At 40.5% G+C, this 24,882-nt stretch overlaps 1 protein-coding gene across 1 annotated transcript in view; it reads right to left on the reverse strand.

The window, feature by feature from the left end:
* Window positions 1-24,882, reverse strand: part of NIBAN1 (niban apoptosis regulator 1) — a 143,629-nt gene that overhangs the window by 22,402 nt on the left and 96,345 nt on the right. Inside the window, exon 6 of the mRNA XM_008534656.2 lies at window positions 4,626-4,741. Within this exon, the coding sequence (XP_008532878.1) occupies window positions 4,626-4,741 (116 nt within the window). The remainder of the gene's footprint in view (window positions 1-4,625; window positions 4,742-24,882) is intronic.

Raw genomic sequence — 24,882 nt, forward strand, 5'->3', positions numbered from 1 at the left:
TTTTCAATATCAGGCTGCAAACCAAGATTTACAAAAGAACAAGAGTAATTCTGGGAATGGAGGCAGGCAGAAAAGTAGAGAATCATTTGACGTCTGTTCTACAAATTTAAAATAATATTTGTCCAAAATGATTGACCTTCTTCTCATAAAAATTCAAACTAAGCTTTAGGAATTAAGAAAGATTTTCTTGAGGTTGTTGGTCAACCTCATGCTAGTGGAAATATTCATGAGCTCACTAGATTTTGCCTTTCACAATGGTTGTGTTACGGCAGGGTGTAATGCTTTAGCTGAACTGAACAAGAACACTTCCTGGGTGGAGGTGGGTGAGCCGTCCAGCCCCCGTGTGCCTGTGGGTTCCTGGGAGAGATGGCTGCCTGGGTCAGTGCAGCAAGTGGGGCTCCTGTCATCTGTGATGTGGAACTTCAGGGTGTGACAAAAATGATAATGGGGATAGGATTTCCACTAGTCCTGGTAATTCATTGGTGGGGATGTTTTTATCTTTTTTAACCATTCTCTGGGGGCAGTCAAGAGGTGAACCAGCATTTTTGAAGATTTTAAGAGGAACTTGACATGTCCAAACTCCCTGGAAATCAGCAGGTCTAACAATTGGATTCAAGTAGGTAATTAGTAATCGATGGCCCCCCATCCTGCCCGATAGAGTAAGTTCTTGTTTGGAACACATCTGCCCAAGAGTGACGAAAGTGTGGCACAGGGAGAGTGAGCTAAGAGCATAAGGAGACTGAAGTCAGAACCTAAAACCAATGGGAAATATCATCTCAGTTGAAAAGTATTAAATTCAAGAATCATAATAATGGCTCTAACTCACCCTTTTGCAGAGATTGGTTTGAATCTGAGCACAAGCATGAAAGGGGTTTGAAAAGATGAAAATGTTACAAAGGCCAAAGGAAAAGAATGTTCCATTGAGTGAGCTTATAGTTTTCTTTTAGTCATTCCCATACAATGTTCCAAGAAATTTGGTTTTATTTTATAACTTACAGAATTGATAAGAAAATATGTCTGAAAAAAAAGGAGGGGGTTGGGAGTGGGTTTCCAGGGCGAGGGACTTAGGGAACAGCCACGGGGAGGCAGAGCCTCTGAGTGCTGAAGCCCAGCTGTGCCTCTTCCTGGCACCACCATCGTCTTCCTCTAACCTTCAGCCCCACCCCACCCTGACCTTGTGCTGCCGCTCACCTGCCCAGAACTGGCTCTGGGACTCCCTACCTTGGTCAGCTCTCCATGAGCAGAGTCCAAAGCCCTTGGGCTATTCTAGAGAAAGTAGCCAATCTAATAAATAAGTAAGACTAATGAAGGGGTTCTTCAACCTTCTCTTCTTAGATCAGGATCGGCTGAGTTTTACTATAAGGGACCTAAAAATATCACTTTTGCTTTAAAAAAGGGTGTGTGTAAATTTAAGCACCGGGAAGAGGAGATTTTTAAATTTCATCACACATAGAAGAAACCAAACACGCCATTAGGTTGATCAAAACGAACGAACCTCAGGTCACTCCCTGAAGGCCACACCACGGTGTTACCTTCCAGATGCGCAAGCTGTGAGGAGGGTGTGAGGTCCACAGAGACTACTCTCCTTCCTGAGGGTGGCCACATGGTCTGACCAGGGTGTTGGCCTCCTGCCCTTTGTGTCACTGAGTGGCCACGGGTGAAAGAATCCATTTAAAAGGGTCATATTCAAGGTCATTAGACAAAGCCAACTCCAGAATATACGGACAAAGCCTAAAAACTCTGGATAGTTTTCTTGTCTTAAAATCACTCTGTTCTGTGGGAATTATGAGTTGCTCTCTCATATATATATTTCTCATATATTTACTATGTACCAAATAACTGTAAATACTCTATATTTTACAAAATGCTTTCCCTCATGACCTCATTTGATACATTTATATTGACAAATAGAAAATATATTTACTGATGTGCAAATATTTTCACCTTAATAGTCTGTCAGGCAAGCTAGTCTAAGATATTTGCTTTGCCTGGACACTTGCCTAAAACAACCATCACCATAAAGGCCTGCCATACTTGCTGTGTGAGTCATTGCAATGAAGATAGTAATGTAACAAGGCTGAAAATCTTCTGAATATAGGCCCCTAGGATAGAGTGGGTTAGGACAATGTTATGATTAAGTTCTTAGCAGACATGAAGAAAAATGCAAATAAACTCAGTGCTTTAAAACAAAAGACGTCATATTTCCAAACTCGGTTATGCCACGGCATTTTCCTTAACTACTTGGTAGCTTCTTTGGGCCCCTGACCTCTTTTTTCTATGACAGATGCTGCTTGAGCTCCAGGTATAAGGGGTTACGGTGAAGCTTAACCCCACCAGGCCCCCCACAGGAAAGTTCTAGAAGCCATTTCTGTCACGAGCTTCTCCAAGGATAGCTTGATACAGCTCAAAACGTATTTCTGTCACAGACTGGCTTTGTGACTTCAGCCAACTTCTCAGAACATTCTCTCACCTGGAGGATACGGGACAAATAATCCTGAAATGACCTTCCAGCCCTCACACCTTATGTGTCTGTGATTTCAGCAAAGATACTCAGATTCCTGGGGGACAAAACCTCTTACGGAGTCGCTTGATAACTCTAGCTTTTACTGATCTCTTCTCTGTTTTTTGTTCTATTTTCCCACTTATGGTATTTTTTGTATTGCAAAATTAGCACCTTCCTGTGACTGCCTCGCGCGATTGCTCTGTGATGTCCATATATGTACAGACCCACACAGGTACCCACACACTTCGTTCTCTGTATATCTAGGTATGCCTTGCCTCACCACCACGGCAAGCGATGAGTCATTTAGCTCTCTTGCACCTTATAGCACCTCACACATATCAGCTCAAAGCAAAAAGCAGAAAGTCAACGAAAGAAAACTAACTCAACACTCAACCCCCAGAAAGGATTTATTAAGTACGTGCTTTCAAAGGCATCATGAAAGAATGTGAGCTGATATGAGATTTCAAAAGAAACAAAAACGTAAAGCAAGTGGCATAGCTAAATTCAAGAAGCTGAATACACATATACCTTAGTCCATTTCCACGGTTGGTGTTGATCATTCATGGACCAGGAGTCAGAAGCTATCATTTCTTTTGCCATTTGTCCCCTGAGCATGTGACACTGAAACTATCAGCTCCACAGGGCAGGGACCATTCTGTCTTGCCCACCTCTGGATGACTAGTACCCAGCACAGTGCCTGGCATATGGTGGTTCAGTAAACAGTTGCTGGATGAATAAAACTGGGCAAGTCACTCAACTGCTATATGCCTCCCTCAGTTTCCTCATTTACAAAATGGAAATAGTAACTGCTCTACCCTCCTCAAGAGACTGGTAAATAATTAAAAAGTACCATACAGAGGTATTTTAATACTGGTTTATCTATTAAATATGTTTGTTTATATGAAAGGCCAAGCAGTGTCAAATGCTTCAGTGTCCCCTATGTTTTTGTTTTTCTCTTGGGCATAAGCATGGTTAGTTTTTAATCCTCTCACATTTATAAATGGATGTGCTTCCCCCAAATATCAGAAACCAAGAATTGGTTAAAGTTCCTGAATAAGTCTCAGGATTGGAAATAAATGAATTTAGAATTCTCAAAAAAAAGATTCTGAGACATGTGGTAAAACAATAAAGAATAGCCCCATCATCATGAGAAAATGCTTTTGGCTTTAGATGTTTAATGACCATACAAAAGCAAAGCACCCTCTGGCATCATCCATATATTGTTCCCTAATAATAAATTTCACTGGTCCCCAAAAGAGGCACTCTGGGAGATGAGGGGAAACTAAAGAATAGCATTCTTGGACCCTGTGTGCCTCTAATTAAATAATGCCCATACCCAGCCTCCTCTTCCTGGCTGAATCAGCTGTGTGATTGGTGTCCTCATGGAGGATGGGGTCACATCATGAAACACGGTTTCCTTGGAGATTTGTAACAATGTCCCTGGTACCAAGCCAACCGAGGTGCTTAGCCTATGACTGGCATTTAATCAAGGTCATGGGAAGTTACACTGGACCACAGAGGATAGAAAACTAGAAAAGGTAAACGAAATGTATAGAAAACTGTCTAATGCTTTTGCAATTTGTTTTCTTTAATTACTTGATTTATAAATCTTTCAAGAGATAAAGACTTACCGTGTATCAAATACTTTTCCAACAACATCTCATTTAATTCTCACAACCCTGCGAGGCAAACATTACTATTCCTATTTTTTTCAGAGGTGTAGCCCAAGATTAAAAGAGGTTAAATAACTTGGTGAGATTTCACCCAAATCTGCTGACCTAAAGCCCCACTACACACTTTGCATTATGTCACAAGGATGACATTTGCTGCTAGTGTGGAAGCATGAGGTCATTTGAAAGAATAATGCTTTTTATAGAAAACAGTGGAAGCAACTCTTCGCACAGCAGCGACAGTGTTTTGGGCTGCTCTATTTAGTACCCAGTCTGGCGTCTCTGGAGAGGATGCCCAACAGCTGGCTGACCAAATGCTTTCAGACAATGAGAGAAATGGCCTTCAGAACCACATCTTACACTCCTGCAGGTTTTTTTGGTTGATTGTTTATTATGACCCTGACCTCCTACGACCCAGAGAAGAAGATCCACACTTCTGAGCCCCCCATTACCTGGATTTCATCGCCAGTGAACATTTCCCATGAGCCATAGTGTCCTTTCTCCTGTCGGAAGAATTGCACAGCTTCTAAAAAGGCTTGGGCTTCAAATGTCGTCTGCTTTATGTAATCTAAAAGAAAGAGGCAAGAGCTTTTAGCAAAGAAAAATATTTTATTTTACATTTTTTCCATGGTTCTTCAAATGCAATGGTTCAGAGACTAAACATTCCCTGAATATTACAAGGGCTAGAATATGAGACAGAAAAGTTAAGCAAGTACTGAATTCAAAGTTCACTTGCAGACATATACCACGTTACTTGCTCACCATAATAGCCGATTAATTCTATCAGTTACTGGGTGTACTGGTCAGGACTAGAAGCAGATCTGTCCCCCTTTATCTCTCTTGTAAATGCTTCCCTCAGGCACCTAGGCCCCTCAGGGCTTTATGCTACCAACTGTAACACCTCACCAAGGCAGACCATTCCTGAACAGTGCGTCTGGATCCAAGGCATCCCCTCCTAGTTTCCTGGATACAACTCCAACTTCTTCGCAACCTGATATCAACTTTCTGTCAAAAGGACGTCAATATAATATGCTGATTTATGAAAATGAAGGATAACGGCTAACACATATAGTGAGATACTGTTCTGATAAGCATATTACATATTTCACTGAAACCTCACAAAAACCTCTGAGATGAGTATTATTATCATCTCCATTTTACAGAGGAAGAGACCAAAAGCACAGGAAGACGAATTAATTGTGTGAGGTTATACAGCTAGTATGTGTATGAACTCAGACAGTCTGACTCCAGAGCCCGCTTTGAAGTACTACACGCTGCTACCTCACATACTGGTTTTATAGGTTTGCCCTTCTGAACATATTGGATTGTAAAAGGTATTATGTCCGAGAGGTAACATCCTACCACAAAGGAGTGAATGTAGGATATTAAGTGTGGGTGAGGGAGCAGGGGCTGAATGGCCTTCCCAGAATTCCACAAATCACACCATGCATGCAAATGTCTTCATTTCTGCTACAGACTGAATATTTGTGTCCCCTAAAATTCATACGTTGAAATCCTAATCCCCAATGTGATGATATTTGGAGATGGACCCTTTGGGAGAAAATTAGGTCATGAAGGTAAAGCCCTCATGTTGGGATTAGTGCCCTTATAAGGAGAGAATGCTCTCTCTCTCTCTCTTACCAGACACTGAATCCTTCAGTGCCTTGATCTTGGACTTCCAAGACTATGGTATTTTTGTTACGGCAGCCCCAACTGACCAAGACCATTTTCAACACATAAAACTAGCTCTTGGAGGATACAATGATACAGAATTATAGAAATCTTAGCAGGGAAATGAATTTTAGAAATAATCTAATCTAACAATAAAGAAATCAAATCTTTGAAAGGGGAAATAAAGTAGGTAAAGGGAAGTGATTGATAGGGCCAAGTGTCTTGCCTCCTGCTTCTCCCACCAAAGGACACAAAGTTCTCTTGCCAATGGTATATGATCTGCATTTATAGGGCAATATTGGATTGGTCCATTGAAGGCAGCTGATTCATTGGGGGGGATAGTCAGAGCTTTAGATATCGGGATTGCTCAGTCAAGAACAGAACGGTTGATATGGGGGACCAAGCTGAACTAAAAGAGTATCAATCTGCTCCAAAAGGTGACAATCAACTAACAGGTTGTAGCAGATTCTTTTGAGACTGGCTTACTAGATCATAAGACTTAGGAACTTGGAAAAGAGAAAATACAATTCAAAGCATAGCCTCTACAAGACTTCAAGCAAAATTCTTCACCATAAAGATATCATGAAGCTCAGAAGTTCCACCTTCAAAAACATGGAACAGTAACTGACATTTCTAATAACAACACAGAGATTTGGTCAAAATCTAAATCAGAAAAAGGGCATGTCCCAAGAATCAAGTTTTTAAATTAAAGTATTTTCTTCCTTGTTATTTTTTCTGGTTTGGCCATTGATTTAGCATTTAATCTCAGAGGTTTGGAAAACACAAATTAAGGTCTTGGTATAAAATTGACAACCAGGGGGCTGGGAGATGGGGCTCAGTATACTGGGAGGGACTTTACCAACTGAGATGGAAACTGTAATTACTACATTGAGATTCAAGATTGACTCATGGGCTCTTATTTTTAACAGCTGTTTTCATTTCCAACTTAAGGAAACAGAGAGATGGAAGAAAATGTGGTACTTGGATGGAGTGAGTGTTGCCAGACCTGCGAGCCTGGGAATGAAGTTTTAAATTCTTCACGTCCTTACAAGAAGCATAAATTTACTTATTTATTCCCCTGCTGACCTCAGTAACTGGAGGAGGTATTTGAAATCCTACCTATACCTTCTATATCTATATCAAAGCAAACGATGACACTCACACTGATGGTTGCATTTTCAAAGATCTTTGGAAAAAATAACTGAAGTGATAGGATTTGGAGACAATGATGTGGGAGTCAGAGAGAAGTCAAAGAAGAAATAGAAGAGCCAGAAGGTAGCAGTGGTGGAGGATGAAGCCCCCTAGCAAAGGCAGAGAAGAAAAGTATCAGTAATCAAATGAACCATAAAGGAAATTAGTTATTGAACAACAGCAACAAAGCCTAAAAGAGTGAGAATGTTGATCTGAATTCTGGACTCTTTCCCATTAAGACAGACTTAAACTGGATTTTAAGTACTCCTTTTCCGTAGGGGAAAAAGGATCGAATCTACTGATTCTTCATTAGATTTTGAGTTTACAAACTGATAAATAAATTAATTTATATAAAACTTTTAGAAAAGTATCTGCATTATGGTAAGTTGTTTTATAAATATTGGTACTTATGATCACAAGAAAAGCTCAACAGCAACTGCCATACCATTAAGGAAATAAGAACAAAGGTTTGCTTTGTAAAAGATAGAACTATATTCAATGGTAATATGATCTACATTGCTCTTAAATTGTTTGCAAAGGCATTGCTGAACTCGGCCACAATGTACAGGTGTTTGAGAGAAACCAGATTATCAGTTATTTGATCAACTTCCTGCCACAGATTTCATGGGAACAAATTCCAGAGTCACAAGCACCCACTCTCTTGCCAGCAAGTAATTGAGAGTTTACTTCAACGGCTCCCAGAATCAACAATGGTTTTTGGTCTTTAAGCCTTCCCCCTGCAAGCTGACTTAGAAAAATGGCAGGTATCAGCTCAAACTCTACTTTCCAACATGTTGTAATTAGGAGGATGCTTAAGGAGACAAATGTGCTAGGGAGAACTTAGACATCGTTAAATCCAGCTCCTTAGTTTCATAGATGAGGAAACTGGAACAAGAAATGGTTAATTTCTTAGCTGAAGGTCACACAGCTGGTCAGAATCAGAGCCAAGAGTTGAAAAAGCGACTCTGGCATGTCATAAGCAGCCTTGGCATTCATGCTTACTTAAATCATAGACTATGGGAGTTTGAAGTGATCTTAAAGGTCACCTACCCCAAGCTCTCTCGTTCAGTCCTGGGAGCCTTCAGAATCCCAGACAGACTCTTGTCTGGCATTAGCTTGAATATTTCCAGTGACAAGGAGCTCACAATTTAATGAAATAGTCCTTTTCGTCACTGAACTGCTCTAATTATTTGCAAAAATTTTCCTTCTGTTGAGCCAAAATCTGTTTCCATGAACTCTCTCTCATTAATCCCATTTCTGCCTTTCAGAGCAAAATAGACAAGTTTACTCCTCTTCCATATGGTAACTCTAAAAGATAGCTGAATATCCTTGTTTTCCTTAAACAGCATAGTTTTTAGATCTTTTAAATTTGGCTCTCCCTTTTTTTTTTCTCTTCCCTTAGACCAATTCCAATTTATCAATATCTTTCTTAACTTTGGCCCCTACACTGAATGCGACACACTGAGTATTGTCTAACTAGTGCAAATTATGTAAAGTAGAAGGATTATCTTGCTTTTTCTGGTCCCTAATCTTTTGAATACAACCACATCATACTGTTGACTCATACCTTTCTTTAGTCAAATGAAATCCCTACACCTTTTTCATATAAAACCCTTGCAGTCTAAGGCTTTCCTAACCTGTACTTCTGCTTTTGATCTTGAAGTACAGGTTTTAACGTTACCTCTATTAAATTAAACTTACTGTGACCAGCTCAGTACCCCAGAGCCTGCCAAAATCATTTAAAAAGTATTATTCTGTCCCCAAACTTCCTTTCACCTCGGTATCATTCAAAAAGTTGGTGGGCTTGCCTTCTGTGTTTCTAACCAACTCACTGATAAAAACATTCATCAGATTGGAGGCAAGGACAGAGCCCTGGGAAACTCAAACCGTTTTAGGAGACATGTGGGAAACAGATCTTGGCCATTCGTTCCACAATCTCATCCTCAGGACCAAGACATATCTATTCTCCTTACTCTCTCCGCAATTCTCATCTGTGCGGCTACATGGAAAACTCACATTTGGGAGACACGATTAAGGATTTTGCAAGTGAAGGAAAGCTTCTCTAGGCCCCTTGGGGACCGTTATTCAGGGGGCCAGCCAGAGAGAAATCGCTTTTGTTTTTTTCCACTTACACAGATTTACAGCACGTCTGAGTCAACTGAAACGCCAAAGCTCCAAGGCCCATGCAGTCATTCTGGATTTTGACTCTGGCTGCTGTGTCGGGACTCCCTGGCTTGGATTTGGAAGTTGCCTTGTTATTTTATCAGTAAACTGCGCCAAGCCACGTTAGTTGATCTGCCTGGTGATTTGCGAAAGTTATGTTACAGCATTACTCACTCCGCTGCTATGGGGCTCATCTCACTAACGTACACTTCTAAACCGTCTTCAGCTTCAGGTCATATGTTGCCCTTTGTAGGGGAGCTGTAGCAAGGCTGTTTTGCTCTAGTTTCTTCTCTAGAACGAAGGAGAAGGAGCACGGGAGAAAGTAACCAACATCGACTGAATACCATCATGGAGTAGGAACCGCATGAGATGTTAACACACACCATCTCATCTAATCCTTCAAACAATCCCATTATGTAGGAATTAATAGTCCTACTTTAAGGCTGACAAAGAAACTGAGTTTCAGAAAGGTTAAATAACTTATTTAAACTAGCGTGTGGTCAAGCAAGGAAAGTCCTTCCAAAGTCCTCTTATAACACTCTATAGTTTAATTTCTTAACTTTTTATTTTGAGGTAATAGTAGATTCAAATGTTTTGGTAAGAAATAATACAGAGATAACCATTATACCCCTCACTTAGTTTCCCTTAATAGGAATATCTTGCAAAACAATATCACAACCAGGAAACTGACATGGATGCCATCTGACCATCTTATTCAGATGTCATCAGTTTTACATGCATGCATATGCACGTGTGTGTGTTATGTGTGTAAGTATTGTGGTTTAATTTTAAAATCACTTTAAATTTCCTTTCCTTCTCAAAGTGTAGAATCATACAATTCTAGAATTTAAATATACCATAGGGATCATCTAGTCCAAACCGCTCATTTAATGAGTGAGCAGATTGAGGGCCAGACAGAATGTGACATGACATTATTAAAAACAAAACAAAAGAGAAACCCCTCACTGGAATTAAAAATGAATGGGGTCCATTCCAATGAAATGGTAATAAGAGTTTTGATTTTTATTAAAAAATTTATTTATTCACGATCAACCTAAGCAAACATTTATTGCCATATTCTAAATGATAATTCTTATGAGAACTAGCCCCAGGATTACTTAGAAGTCCCTGAATTGTATTTTGTAAACTACTAGATTAAAATATTCATCTACTGAGCTGTGTATTACCTACTGTGATGATATCTGTGTTAATGGACGCAGTCCTTCCAGGAAGAGAAGAGGAATAAGCCAAGAAAAAATATACACCTCATGGAGATGAAGAGACCTGAGGATAAGTTGTAACGGTGTTGCTCTAGGTGAAAATACAAAGATACTAGACCTCACTCAGAGGATATAAAAGACTCCTCAAATAAATGGAAGAAAGGTGTTTCTAGTGAAGACATTGTCTTAATAGAAATTTTTAACCATACAGAAAAATGCTGCATGCCTCATCCAACTGAAAGCAGTGCATCTCATCAATTCTTGACTTGTCAATAAAAATGAAAGACTGTTTGTCAACAGAGCAAAGGAAATGGTGATTACTAGAACAAGTGAAGATGGACTAACCTCACTTCCTTTAGACAGACATAGTAGATTTGGAGATTAGAAGGCTGTTAGAGACATCCTGTATCCAGATTTTAGCAAAGCAATTAGCAAAGTCTTGCATGATTTTGACTGACACACTGAAGAAATTTAGATTTGTTGGTAATGCAAATAGACATAATCAAATAGCTAAACAACCTAAATGATGGGTGCTGTTTAAAGGGCTGAGGTTACTGACATCCTAGAGAAAAATCTCTAGGGCACTGCTCTTAGAACATTTTCAATTACTTGGGAAAGGTAAGAGACAGATAGATACATGGATGGATAGATGGATAGATGGATAGATAGATAGCTAGACAGACAGATAGATCGATAACCCCAGGTTTCACTTAGCTGTGAGCCCAGTACAAGTCAGTGGTGTGACACAGCTGTCCACAAGGCAGGTGACATTGGACCACAGGAATGTGGAGTAAAACAAGGACAAGGATGGTCAGAGCTGGATTCTGAGATATGCTGCTCCCAGCTTATCATTCCATACTTCTCGCTCATGCTGAGCAGCAGAATATTTTACAAAATTTTTAAAATAAAGGAAAAAGGCGAAATACTCCTGAAGAAGACCAAGTGAATGAGGAATCCCGCAGCCTTGGAAAGGAAAAGCCTAGAGGGAATAAATCTCCATCCATGTGAATCTGCAATGCAAAAGGGGACTGGATTTGTTCCATGTAGATTCAGACACAGAGTCGGGATTACATGGTCCAGAGTAGAATGTGGCAGATTTTGATCCAACATAGGGAACAAATTTCTACGATTTAGATGTATCTTAAGAGTGAAACTGGCTCCAGTAGGATGTCAAAAGTTCCCCTCAAGAGGAAATGTTCCAGAAGGCTGAGTTACTTTGTGGAAGGTGTATAGGCTCGCTCAGATCCCTCTGTTATACACTCTCATGATAGCATATGCCTCCTCACTATAGCTCCTACGATAATGATAATTTCACAGATATTAATGTAATCATTTGAAATATGCCTTGCCCCTAGACTGTAAACCCCAAGAGGACAGACAACTGCTGCCTACATTCACATTCATCCTCAATGCCTAGTTCAACGCTGGCACCTAAGAGAGAGAGAGAGACAGAAGGAAGAAAGGAGGGAAAGGAGGAAGAAAGGAATTCAAACGCTGGAGGGAGGGCTGGATTAAATCTCCTTATAAAGTTCCTTCTAAACCAAGATTTCTTGGTTACAAATAAAACTCAAGGGTTGCAAATGAATCAGATTCTCCTAATGAGCCCTTTCCCTACTGTTGAAAGGAGCTACTCTATCCTACGCTTCTCAGACTTGGGTGAGCACCAGAATCACCTGGAGCGCTTGCTAAAATACATAACTCAGAAGCCAGAGTCTCTGATTCAGCAGGTCTGGGGTGGGGCCCAAGAGTTTTGCATTCCTAATAAGCTCCCAGGTGATGCTGAGGCTGGGGGTCCAGAGGCACACTTTGAGAACCACTCCTCTCCCTAACATTAGGGGACTGGTTCTCAAACATCAGAATCACCTGCGGTGTTCCTTAAACATGCGCTTCTTGACCTTGCCCCAGAGGTTTCAATTCAGCAGGTCTGGGATTGGGCCCAGGAATCTGCATTTAAAAAGCTGCTCAGGTGATTCTGTTGTAAGTGGTTTACAGACCAGAGTTTGAGAAAAAAAGGTACACAGAAGAAAGAGAGAGAGTAGAAGATCGTGACTCTGGAATGCCTGAGGTCTTGCTGACCCTGTTCCCTCTTTCTCAGGTTAAGAAAGGTCCCTTTTGTCAACTGCTCACTCACTGAACACAAATGAACCCTCATACTTACTCAAAGCGATGTATAAAAATAATACTGTGATGACGCTTTATCAAAAGGTATGTGGACAAGGAGATATTCCAGGCAGGTTCATAAGGACATTATCTTATACAACTAGAACGCTGTCCATGGAGGGGAACCCCCACTCGCTTGAGAAGCAATCATCATTGTCTGGACATAAGTCCTCAGATGTAACCCTGATTGAACCTCATCTTCCCTTTTTTGGTACTCAGTGGATGTAGGGGCATTAGCTGGTGTGCTCCTTTAAAAACCACGTGTCCTTGAGGCTCCTTGTCTGGGCTATGCGCCAGCATTCAGATGATAACAGTCCCTGGGCTTGGCCAGCCCAGCTGCTTTCTCGTGAGAGAGTTCAACCAAGACCCTCACAGTCTGAGGGAACACGGAGGTCCTCCAGGGACAGGGAGGGGGGTTTTGGTCCTTGGAATGCAGGTCATACAGGGACAGTCCCCCTTGGCAAGCATGTAGCCTTGGTTCCTCTGCCTACTTAAGCCAGCTTCTCTCAGGGGGCGGCAGTGGGTGCACATTGCTGTCCAGCCAGCTGCCTCTGGACCTTCCCTGTAAGTAACTCCCAATAAACCCATATGTCTCATTCGCTGTCTCCAGGTCTATTCTTTGGTCTCTCGGCAACCTATCCCGCACTGCTCATGCAGCTGGGCGTGTGGTGGAACAGTGGCTATGTGGACTCTATCTTCTGTGTGGCAGCCTTCTTTTCTTTAGCAGAGATGAGCTCATTTCCTTTACCTTAAGTTTTTTTCAAACCCTTAAGAACATAAAAATGACCTATGCTCCTGTCTCTTCCAAAAAGTAGGAATGGTATCATCAAACTCCCGCTAAGGGAGGAGAGAAGATTTGCTTCTTTCTGAATACCATGAAGACACTCTGTGCCCTGAAGCCGCATTCACTGAAGCTGCTCTCCAGGGGCCTGAAATAGTCTATCCAGCAGCGTCTGTGCCTTAGACACCTGGGCAGAGTCAGGCCAAGAGAACAAGGACACAATCAATTATTTCGTATTGCCCAGGACAAACACATATGGCTTTATATGGGTAAGATCTGTATTCTAAGTCAGTGAGAGCAGAACTGTCTCCTAATCTCCTAATAACTGTTTGTGGAGATGGTCCTGAAATGACCTCAAGAGGAAAAAAATAATTACACCCCAAAACTGAGCAAAACAAATGAAAACTATCTAATTTCCTCTTTAAAATGTGAGTTTTAAAAAGAGTTCACTCTGGGGGCTGGCCCCGTGGCTGAGGGGTTAAGTTCGCGCGCTCCGCTGCAGGCGGCCCAGTGTTTCGTTAGTTCGAATCCTGGGCGCGGACATGGCATTGCTCAACAGACCACGCTGAGGCAGCGTCCCACATGCCACAACTAGAAGAACCCGCAACGAAGAATACACAACTATGTACCGGGGGGCTTTGGGGAGAAAAAGGAAAAAATAAAATCTTTAAAAAAAAAAAAAAAAAAAAAAAAAAAAAAAGAGTTCACTCTGTAATGTTTACAGGTGGTTGTGGCAGAGCACAGATTCGGGTAATCTTTCAGCTCATACCACAGAAACTGAGCCACGCGCCTCTCGCTGATGTTGTGGCGAGTTGTGTGGTTTACTCCCTCCAGGCAAAAACTTACCACACAACCTGGACACAATTTAAAGCGAGTTTGAGTTTTCAAATAAATAGGGAAGATGCTTCTCTAGCCACAGACTTGTCCTTCATTTTCAATGACACTTTCTCTTATTCCTGGAAATGACTGTTTACACATGGGTCTTGGCATAATTTGTCACTGCAGCACACAAAAATATTAGGGAAATTCTTCCTGACTGATTCTATGGATGACCTTCGTCTCGTGAGCTCAGAGCACCTTGCCTAGTCTTACTCACATCCATGGGAGCACACTTTCTCCAGGTAAGGCAGACAGTGGAACGACTTGGCCAGGTTGACATTACAGAACAAATCACTGGTATTACCTGGTCTCGCTTCATCACATCCTAGCCTGACACACCCACAGAGTACAGCGCTATCTGATGATGCTCTCTGGGGATCTACCACTCATCATCATGACCAATGATGAATAACAGCATCCACCTTGCACTTGTCAGGAGATTTTACAGTCTACAACTCATTTCATTCTCACAGCAAGCTCATGAGACAGGTAAGCCAGATATAATCATTCCCAGGTAGAAAATGGAAAAAACTGAAAACCAAAGAAGTTTAAGTCACTGCCCAAGGTCATATGAATACGTAACTCATTTTAGCGGGTCATAAAATGAGAGTTAAAAGAATAGGCAGAAAATAAATTTCTAGTCCCATACAGACTCAACTTCGAAAAGGACCTAACCTTACTTCAAATTCCTAACTACAGCAGAAGTTGTAACTACTTTTGTCTAGGATAAAATATCTCAGTTTCTTTATTTGTAACCTTTTCCCAAAGACCTAAAAAATTAAACTGACCCTTTCCTAATTAAGTAAGGATGGCAGCCACAGACTCCTGGAAACCCATTACCCTGCCCTGATCAGGAAGGCGAGACTGGCCAATTTCATGGCCTCCTACTTAGGTTTGGAGGGCGCAGTGTACAACTTAGTCCTCAGGTTCTTAGGGACTGGATAATTTTTTAAAAACTGGGAACTCCAGCAGTCATGTACCAATAAAAATGGCATCTACATCCCTAACCTATTACAAGAAGGGGGAGTGCTAGCAACAGAGTTCTTCTTAATTTCTGGGTTAGCTGAATCCACAACGTGTACCCATTTTGCATAATTGCTTTAAGCCAAAAGACGCTAACTTGGAAAGTATCTTGTTCTTGGGGTGGTTGAAGGCCTATGACTGCATCAGCATATGTTGTCTCACTAAGGGATCCATTGAAGCGTATGGTAAATACGTGATTTTATTGTGAAAAGTCTAAGCATTTACAAGCATTTTCAGTAAAGTCCAAGGAAGATCTTGTTTAATAACGTGGCTAATAACAAGTTTAAGAAAAATACGATAGGAATACTGATTGGAATATTATGCAGTCACTAAAATAACAATTATGATGACCTAGATGCATCATGGAAAAGCAGTTTGGAGGTAATTTTAATTGCAAAAACCACATGATAAAATTACACATACATCCTGATTAAGAAATGTAAAATATTCACCCATTTGAGCAACAACTGCAAAGGAAGCTATGGGGATTTTGTATTTGTGGGTCAAACTTTGTGAAATGTTAGACTGTTATCCCTAGGAAGATCTGTGCTGATCTAATGACTTTTTTTTTTTTTTACCAATCCTCTCATGACCATGAGCAATATTTGCCTTTCCAGAGTCAAAATGGTCCTGTGGCACTTTGCCTCTTAGAACCTCAGAGAGCACCCATGACCACCAGCAGCTGCCAAATCATGGCACATTCCAGGGTCCTGCCATTCAGGGTCCCTAGTGAGGTGTTTGTAAAGTAAATTAACTGAAGTGAGTGAATAGCCTTTCTCTCCCTCAGAAGGGGGGAGCTCAAGCCTGGCCCCTCATTCGGTCCACCAAGAAGTTTCCACTGTGGCTTCAACTGAAGAGGTCATTCTTGTCTTCCTCTCCTTAAAGATATCGTCTAGTGTGCTTTACTCAGAACAGGCCTCTGCTGCCTCCATCAAGTGTTTTCTTTCAAGAATGGAGGGAAAACCCTTACATCTTGGAGCACTTTCTGGTTTGTCACACATGTCCTTTAAATTATTATTACTACCCCCTGCTTGCCATGAAAACTGAGCATGGTCATGGGACGACACAAGTGTAACATGCATCAGAAGCTGGAGATTCATCTATGACACAACTGGATGAACTTGTGTCCCCCTACACTATAATGTCCTTGAGGACAAGGACTGTCATATTCATCACTGTATCTTAAGGCCATGGCACAGTGTCTGGCACCAAATGTCATTTTGAATAGACGAATGAACAAAGAAATTAATGACAATAATACAGAGGCACCATGCAACAGCGGGGACAACTGTCAAATGGGAATCAAAACCGGGTGCTATTTCTACTTCCACCACTTTGGCAATGGGACTTGAGGTGAGTTACTTTGCTTCCCTGGGCTTAATTTATCTCATTTGAAATGAGAGCCTGACTGTCAGGTCTCCTTTTTCAGCTATGAAACACTGTAATTCTATGAAACTCCAAGTATGGTTAGTTTATCAACATTTGGATAATGCTTTCCATAACAGTGTTCCAACTTGGGGATACAAAGTTCCAGCTGCAGGACCATCTTATCCTTTTCTTCCCACTAAACCTTCTATCTCTCTCAAATATGCATCTTCCTCTGGGCTGCAGAAAGTTATCAACATGGCTACCAGAAAATAGTAAATGACAAATGTGCCTTTCATTATATTTCTATTGGACAGTGCTGATCTGAGTCTCTTTGCCCTCCCCCTTCCATTAACCTGAGTAACAGTTCAGTTTGTGGTTATTTCCATTGGGCTCAACACCTACTTGATTAATTAAGCTAATAAAATAGAGAAAATACTCAAGTTTGTGGTTTCATGCTCTATGACGAGATTATAGTAAAACTGATTTGTCTTATGTAAAACATTAAATCATTAACAAATGGTCGTATGGGCTTGGTCTCTAAAATACCCCTTTTTGTCTTGACAAAGTAGAATCTGCCTGATATCTCTCAATTTAACATTCAACAAAAGCACTGTGATTTACAAAATCTTTCAGTTCTCCAGAAAAACCACCACATTAGCTTGAGTGTTTGAGTCTAAACTGTAAGGACATTAAAAGATTCTGTCTCAGCCAGAAATTTCTCTTTTATGAAACACTGCAGAACACGACACATTATAACCTTTGTCAAAATCAAGATTATCAATTGGGATATAGGTCAGTTCTTGATTATCTTTGTTATCTAAAGAAAGCAATGTCAATGATAATTCTTAAAACTTCATGCTTGCTTCCGTACTGAGGTTAGGGAAGCTTTGTGAGCACTTATGTTTGAATTCTGGTGAGTCCAATGTGACAGTGATTCACTCTATTTTAAAACAAGAGCAAATTTGCCTTGTGGGGAACTAACTCGTGCTCAGCTGTCCCTCCGTCCTTACTTTCCATGAGAGTGGATGGCATCTCAGACCAACGCTGATCGAAACTACCCACTTCTCTTCCTTTCTTTGTTCCTTATCCTTCCGACTGAACATTCTCCTGCTCCTACACACACACTCACAAGTGTGCACGCACACACACAGAAACAAGTCTCCCTGAGCTACAGAAAGAAATCAATACTGGTTTTAAAGGCCTCCTCCAGGATAAGGAAATGTCAAGTGGGAGGGCAAAGAGACTCTACCAAATCATGGTACATTCTAGGGTCCCAACACTCAGGGTCCATACTGAGGCGTTTGCCAAGTAAATTAACTGAAGTGAGTGAATAGCCTTTCTCTCCCTCAGGACAGGTAGAGCTCGAGCCTGGCTCCTCATTCAGTCCACCAAGCAGTTCCCACCGTGCTTTCAACTGAAGAGGTCATTCTTTTTTCCTTCTCCTTAAAGATATTGTTTAGTGGCCCACTGGCCCAATGATATGAAAATATTAATGAGATATTTCACCTTGTTTTTTGGTACTAAGTTTTTGAAATCTGGTGTGTATTTTACACTGACAGCACATTTCATTTCGGACTAGCCACATTTTACATGATCAGTAGTGTCACATGTGGCTGGTGGCTACCATATTGGCATAGCTCTTAACGCTCATGGTTTAAGAGTTTTATTGTTTATCTGAGTGGGGACAGAGGAAGGAGGCAATAAAAGAGAGCATGCCACTGCACACCTGAATCATATTCATGTCGCATCATTATAAAGGGGATCTGCTCAGATGTACTTCTACTCTAAATCAATAAACAAGGAAGAAACAGGACTTTATCTCTAAGTCATCATAGCACAGTTCATCTAACAGAGCAATTCCAGGATCAGAATACCAGACAAAAACAAGAAATAAGATGACATGTAACAAGTCCCTATATAGATTAAATTTAGAGTTTAAGACCCTTGACAATTATAGATCCCTCATAAACCCTACCTTCTGGGCAGTGGAGAATCCTTGTGGCTTTAACTTTGAGAGCTCTCTCACAACAATGCCATACCATAATAGTCCTGCTTACTGTGGTATAAAACTGCTAACCACCAACAGACATATTAGATGATATCATTTCCAAGCAGGATATAGCCTTACAACAATCTGCTATATTTATAGCAACAAATTGTTCACCCCCCTCTTACCCTCCACCAAAAAGAAAAACAGCTAAAATGCTTAATGGATTTAGGTCCCTCTGTTCCTACTGTAGACAATCTCAGTAGTTTCTGTAGACTTGAATTACATGATGTAATTAACTCACTCCACGAAACTATTTGGAAGAATTGGCCCAATGATGTAATTCCCTGATGACAAAACAGAGAAAGAAGAAGTAAAAACAAAACCTCAATTCCTGTGTTGGAGGTGTCAAAGCTTTTGAATGCATGACACAGACAGAGAGACAGAGATACAGAGAGATACAGAGAGACGGGGGTGGGGGGAAAAGAGAGAGGGAGGGAGGGAGGGAGGAAGAAAGTATGGTTTATACATTTCCTGTGAGGGTGTGTTAGTTATGAGTAAATGACTTTTGGGTGTTCACAGTTCTTAATGGTATTTTTACCATTAGGAAAGACATGATGGAATCATAGGACTAGAACGGGCTTTTAATGTCCAGTTCATTTCTCTACTATTAGGGCAGCTTTCACTTATTAAATAACTGTAACAGCTATAAATTATTCCAGACCCATGATCATAGCAAAAGCTAATATTTATTAAGTAGTGCATTCCATGTGGGTTTTCAAGTTAAAATTAATCAACTTTAAGTCATTCAGGAGACGTTCCCTCAGTCTCTCCATATATCACATTTTAGAACACAAGAGTTCTCATCATCACTCAGTTCTCCCTCATGGGTAGCCTACATTTTTCACATTTATAACTGAGGACGTCTCTGCAAGCAGCATCTTCAATGGAGTTAGAAATACCATTGGAAAGTCATCACTGTGTCTTCCCAGAACTTTTCTTGCAAACTGAGTAACACGAGTATCTCTAATATTCCTTACGGTTTTTATTTTTCAACCTCACACTTGGATTTTTTCTGGATCTCCTCTGATAGCTCTCCACATCTCACATTTCTTACGTTTTAGGCCGGGCATAGTTCTCCCTGTTTAATTCTGTGCATATTTACCATAAGCTTACTTTATACCACAGCCTGCCCTCACCCCTCCACTCCAGCACTCTTGAACCCCCTTCACCTACTCTATCTTTCCATAGCACTTACCTTCTAGCAGATTATATAATTTGCTTGTTTATTATGCTTATGACTTATTTTCTGTCTCCACCATCTGTCCCTAACTAGAATATAAGTGTCACGAGAACAGAGATCTTTGGGATGTTTGTTTTGCCCACTGCTGTATCCCGAGTGCATAGAATAGGGTTCAGCACATTGCACATGCTCCATAATATTTGTTGAATAAACGATTGTAGATCTCATCAGTGTGAATCCACATGGTTTCAATCAAATTAATATATAAGTATTCATCTAGACCCACATTGCTAGTTGATTAAGTATAATTTTGGAGGGCAAAATTAAATGTCTAAATCAAAAATAAACATTTATTTTATTATGATATAGAAGAAAACTTGGTTAGGCTGGTAGTATTCATTCTTTAAAAAGTTTGTTATTCTTCAGTATCAAGGATTGGGAGCGGTGATTATTTCTGATTTATTCCCAGATTTTTCTAATTATAAACACTGAGTCCACAAGTATACAATGTTCAGACTTAGGCTCACGCACTTCTCAGTTTATATATAGGTATCAAATATTCAATATATTTTAGGCTCCTGACTGACATCTTTCTCTGTTTTACAAATTAGATCTCACGATTTTAGATTAAAAAATATTGTGCCTACATGCTATCTGGAGAAAACTGACCCAACTTTTATTTTTTAAAATGGCAATTCTATTGATGTGGGGGTTTTTTTTATCCTCATTTTATCCCCAATGCTTATTATTGTGCCTGAAATAGGGTAGGGGCTCTGAAAAACTTTATTTATTTAATGAAAAATAATACTGGCAAAGTTGGAAAAATCTGACCAAGGACATTTAGGGAAAAAGCAATAAATATAGTATATTCAAAAAATTTTAAAGCTAGGAAAAAAGTGATACTTGATTGATATAGAAGTGAGAAAAATTATATTTCAACCAGAATTATTGCTCCCATGGCCTAATCCCTATTGTATATTCACTCTCTCAGCAAACACTGGTTGAACATATTCTGTGTATGAGTCACTGTGAGGAATTCTCTGAGTACAAGGGAAGAAGATTTGGTTTACGGGTGTGAAGTTTAGTGTGGGAAATAATGAGAAATCCACCACCTGTTCACCATTGCAACCCCAGCACCCCAAATAACCACAAGGCAGATGTTCAATTTGGTAAAAGTTTGGTAAAAAAAAATGCGTAATTCTCCATAATACAATAAAGAGTGTGATACACGCTACTAGAAAAAGCAAAGAGCCTTGAGAGTTCAGAAGAGGAAGGGGGTCTCCCTGGTTTGGGATGGGGACGTTTTCCTGGAACAGGGAGCTAAGTCGACAAGGGGAGGTTGGACTGTGGCAGGTGACAGGTGTTCAAAGCAAAGGGAAGAGCGGGACCCAAAGCACAGAGGCAACCCACACACAGCACACCCCATCTGTCCTCCTCAAACAGCATTTCCTTATTTTTAAACACCCAAGCTATGAAATCTTCAAACCAACCTGGAGAAAGCGTTTTTAATTTATATTAGGTGCAAATATAAAATTATGTGGTTATAAAGCCTTCTGACAGAGTGCAGGGCGATGGGCTCTGGAGTCTGAGAAGTCTAGGGGCTTCCTAAGTGTGACCAAGATGCTGTTGTGTTACATGAGACCCCATGAGCCAAGGACAGAGGACAGAGGACAGAGCCTGGCATTCGGTGGGTTCTTGACGGCGGCTAGTGACTTTCCCTTCACTCAGTGTCCTAACTACAGCCTTGGGCTTAAGACTGGCAGGGAAAGCATTATAACATCTAGTCTATCCCCATTAGTGTAAGTCTGGTCTTTAAAGTGAATTTTTAAAGTCCTCCATTGAATAGGACATGTAATACATTAATAATATTTTCCAAAGTAATTTATAAATTAATGTAATTATAATTAGAATCCAGTGGGCATTAGGGGATAATTAGCTACAACAAATGTAAACTCACAAATAAGAATATATGCCTAAAAAGAGTCAAGAAAAGTATAATATGAATGAATTGTAAGGGTAATCTTCTCTTATCAGATATAAGAACATACAACAAAATAAAATCAAAATTGCATTAACATGGGAATAAACAGATCAATGGAAAAGAAAAGAGGACACCTACATAACCTCAAGATTGTATATGATGTCATATTACATATTATATCTATAATTTGATATGGCAAAGATAGTAGCTTAATTTAACGGGGAAGGTTAGAATTAATAAATGGTGCTGGCACAATTGGTTATCCATTTAAAAGTAAAATTTTAGACCACTGACATGAATACATATACACGTGACTTCCAGGTAGAGTAGAGATTTAAATGTTAAAAGTAAAACAATATAAAAACTTCAAGGAAATTACATATATGGTCTAGGATCAGGGGAAATCTTCTTAACAAAGGCAGGAAATCCAAAAGCCATAAAAGAAAAGATGACCATATTTGTCTGTATAAAAACAAGACACCTTTGCATGGCAAAATATATCATAATTAAAGGCTAAGGACAATATAATTAGTCAATGATAACAGACAAATGAAGAATTTGAGAAAAACTTTTTTTTTGGTGAGGAAAACTGGCCCTGAGCTAACATCTGCTCCAATCTTTCTCTATTTTGTATGTAGGACACCGCCACAGCATGGCTTGATGAGTGGTGTGTAGGTCCACGCCTGGGGTCTGAATCTGCAAAGCATGGGCTGCTGAAGCAGAGTATGCGAACTTAACCACTACACCACCAGGTTGCCCTGAGAAAAATATTATTTTATTTTACTTTATTTTATTTTTTAAAGATTTTCTTTTTTTCCCTTTCTCTCCCCAAAGCCCCCAGGTACATAGTTGTATATTCTTCATTGTGGGTCCTTCTAGTTGTGGCATGTGGGACGCTGCCTCAGCGTGGTTTGATGAGCAGTGCTATGTCCACGCCCAGGATTCGAACCAATGAAACACTGGGCCGCCTGCAGCGGAGCGCATGAACTTAACCACTTGGCCACAGGGCCAGCCCCTGAGAAAAATATTTTTAATGAAGATATAGAAAAGAATTAGTATCTAAGTTTTCACAGAGTTCTTACAATGACAGAAGAATGAATGAATGAAAATGAAAATGAGCAAAGAGCACTGATGGACAATTCACATGAAAGTAAGTCCAAATGGTGGATAAATATCGGAGAAGATTCTCAGACTCCCTGGTAGTCAGGGAAAGGGCACTCAGACTAACAAAGAGATTCCCCACTCCTCCCTTATCAGCCTGTCAAAGCAGAAAAAAAGCAAAAAGGCCTATTGGTGACAGAGAGGCAAGAAAGAGTACTCTCATACACTGCAGGAATGTGAAATTTTACAGTCCATCTGAAAATTAATCTGGCAACATCTAGTAAACTAAAAATATATTTACCTGTAAACCTAGCAATCCCAATTCCTGGACACTACCTCATAGAAATGAATACATGAGGATAGGTATTCAAGGATATTTATTTCATCATGGATTATAGTGGCAAAGCTAGAAACAAAGTTAAGGTCATAGATAAGAGAATGGTTGAATAATGTAGGGTACAAGCCATGAAATATTATATAGCCACTCATAAATTAATTATAGCTATGTCAATTGACTCGGATAGAGGCCCTATTGAGTAAGAAAAACAAAACGCAGGAAAGTATGTATCCCATAGTCCTATTGTTTTTAAAACAGTGACCAAAACAAATCCCTATAATGTATGTATGTATGTATATAGAGAAACATATAGGTTTTTAATACTGTTTATGAAGAGAGAAGAGAATGGGAGGAGAGAGCAAGCAAAAGAAAAAAAGAGCCTAGCATTTAACGATATCCAATTTATATATTCTATAAAATTGTGTTATATACATCTATCTGTTGATAGATGGATGATGGATAGACAGATAGACAGATAGATAGATAGATGAGAGAATTTTAAAATAGAACAAAAAAGGGGCAAATAACATTTGTCTCAAAAAATCATTTGGCTCATTAAAACCCTCTGCTGCCAGCACATCTGTCCTCAGCCCACTCACGTTTATCAAAGCCACTCTTCTTCCATGTGATCCTGGTAAGGTGCTCAGCCACCCTGTGTCCTTATCTAGCAGATGATGGCAATGGAGCACATGATCGCTAAGGTTCTTTCCAGCTCTGTCGCCGTCATTTGATGCCCTTGCTTCCCATGTCACTGGGTTCAGAGAGCAAAAGTCCCCAGTAACCATGTAGACTATGGAAACAAACCCAAAAGGGTCAAAAAGCAGAAGCAGAGTACATCCCACTACCTGATTTCTGTTTTTACCCATTTTGATTTTTTTTTTGACTAGGCCATCAGTCCAATGCTTATTTTCATGATGCTGTGAAGCCATCACCACAACGTGTAACACACTCATTTGCCGTGCATTGCTGATGTGCTCTGCAGTGCTCACTACATTTCTGTCGTGTCTGCGGCCCACCAAATAGGCATTTCAAGGGAAGGGCTGGATGCCAGTTGCATGGGCAGCATGGTGAGAATGCCATTGCTCAGCAGGGAACTGAGGTCTGAAACCAGAAAGAGGACAGCTGAGCGGGTGTGTGCACGGCAGTGGGCCTTGCCACGCCTCCACCTCACAGCTTTTTAGACAAGAATCAGCCAGCACCCATGCGCCCCTGCACATTAGAGCCATAGGAAACTGGAACCAAAGCCGGAACTTCAGGGCAGAAGGAGCCAGGGCGAGGTAGCGTGAGGTGGAGGTGGGGAGTGGTCAGCACAAGGACTGTAGAGAACAAAGAAAGAGAGAAAACAGGAAAAGGTTGGAAGAATAGGCCCTCTTATGAATACTGAAAATAAACCGAGAACTGTGGTGTTGAGTGGGGTTGAATGAAAGCTATAGGGTTAACACAGGCGAGGGGTGTAGGCTGAGGGAGCCATGAGGAGGAAGCCATGCCTCAATGGGCATTTAGACAAATGCAAAGCTGCAGGCAGCTGGGAGTAAGCATGGAGCTAAGAACCCCTAAGAAGAGCACTGGGGGGTGGGGGGGTGGGGGGGGGGAGACATAGATGA

This window comes from Equus przewalskii, chromosome 23 (genome assembly GCF_037783145.1).
Source record: "Equus przewalskii isolate Varuska chromosome 23, EquPr2, whole genome shotgun sequence".
Lineage (NCBI taxonomy): Eukaryota > Metazoa > Chordata > Mammalia > Perissodactyla > Equidae > Equus > Equus przewalskii.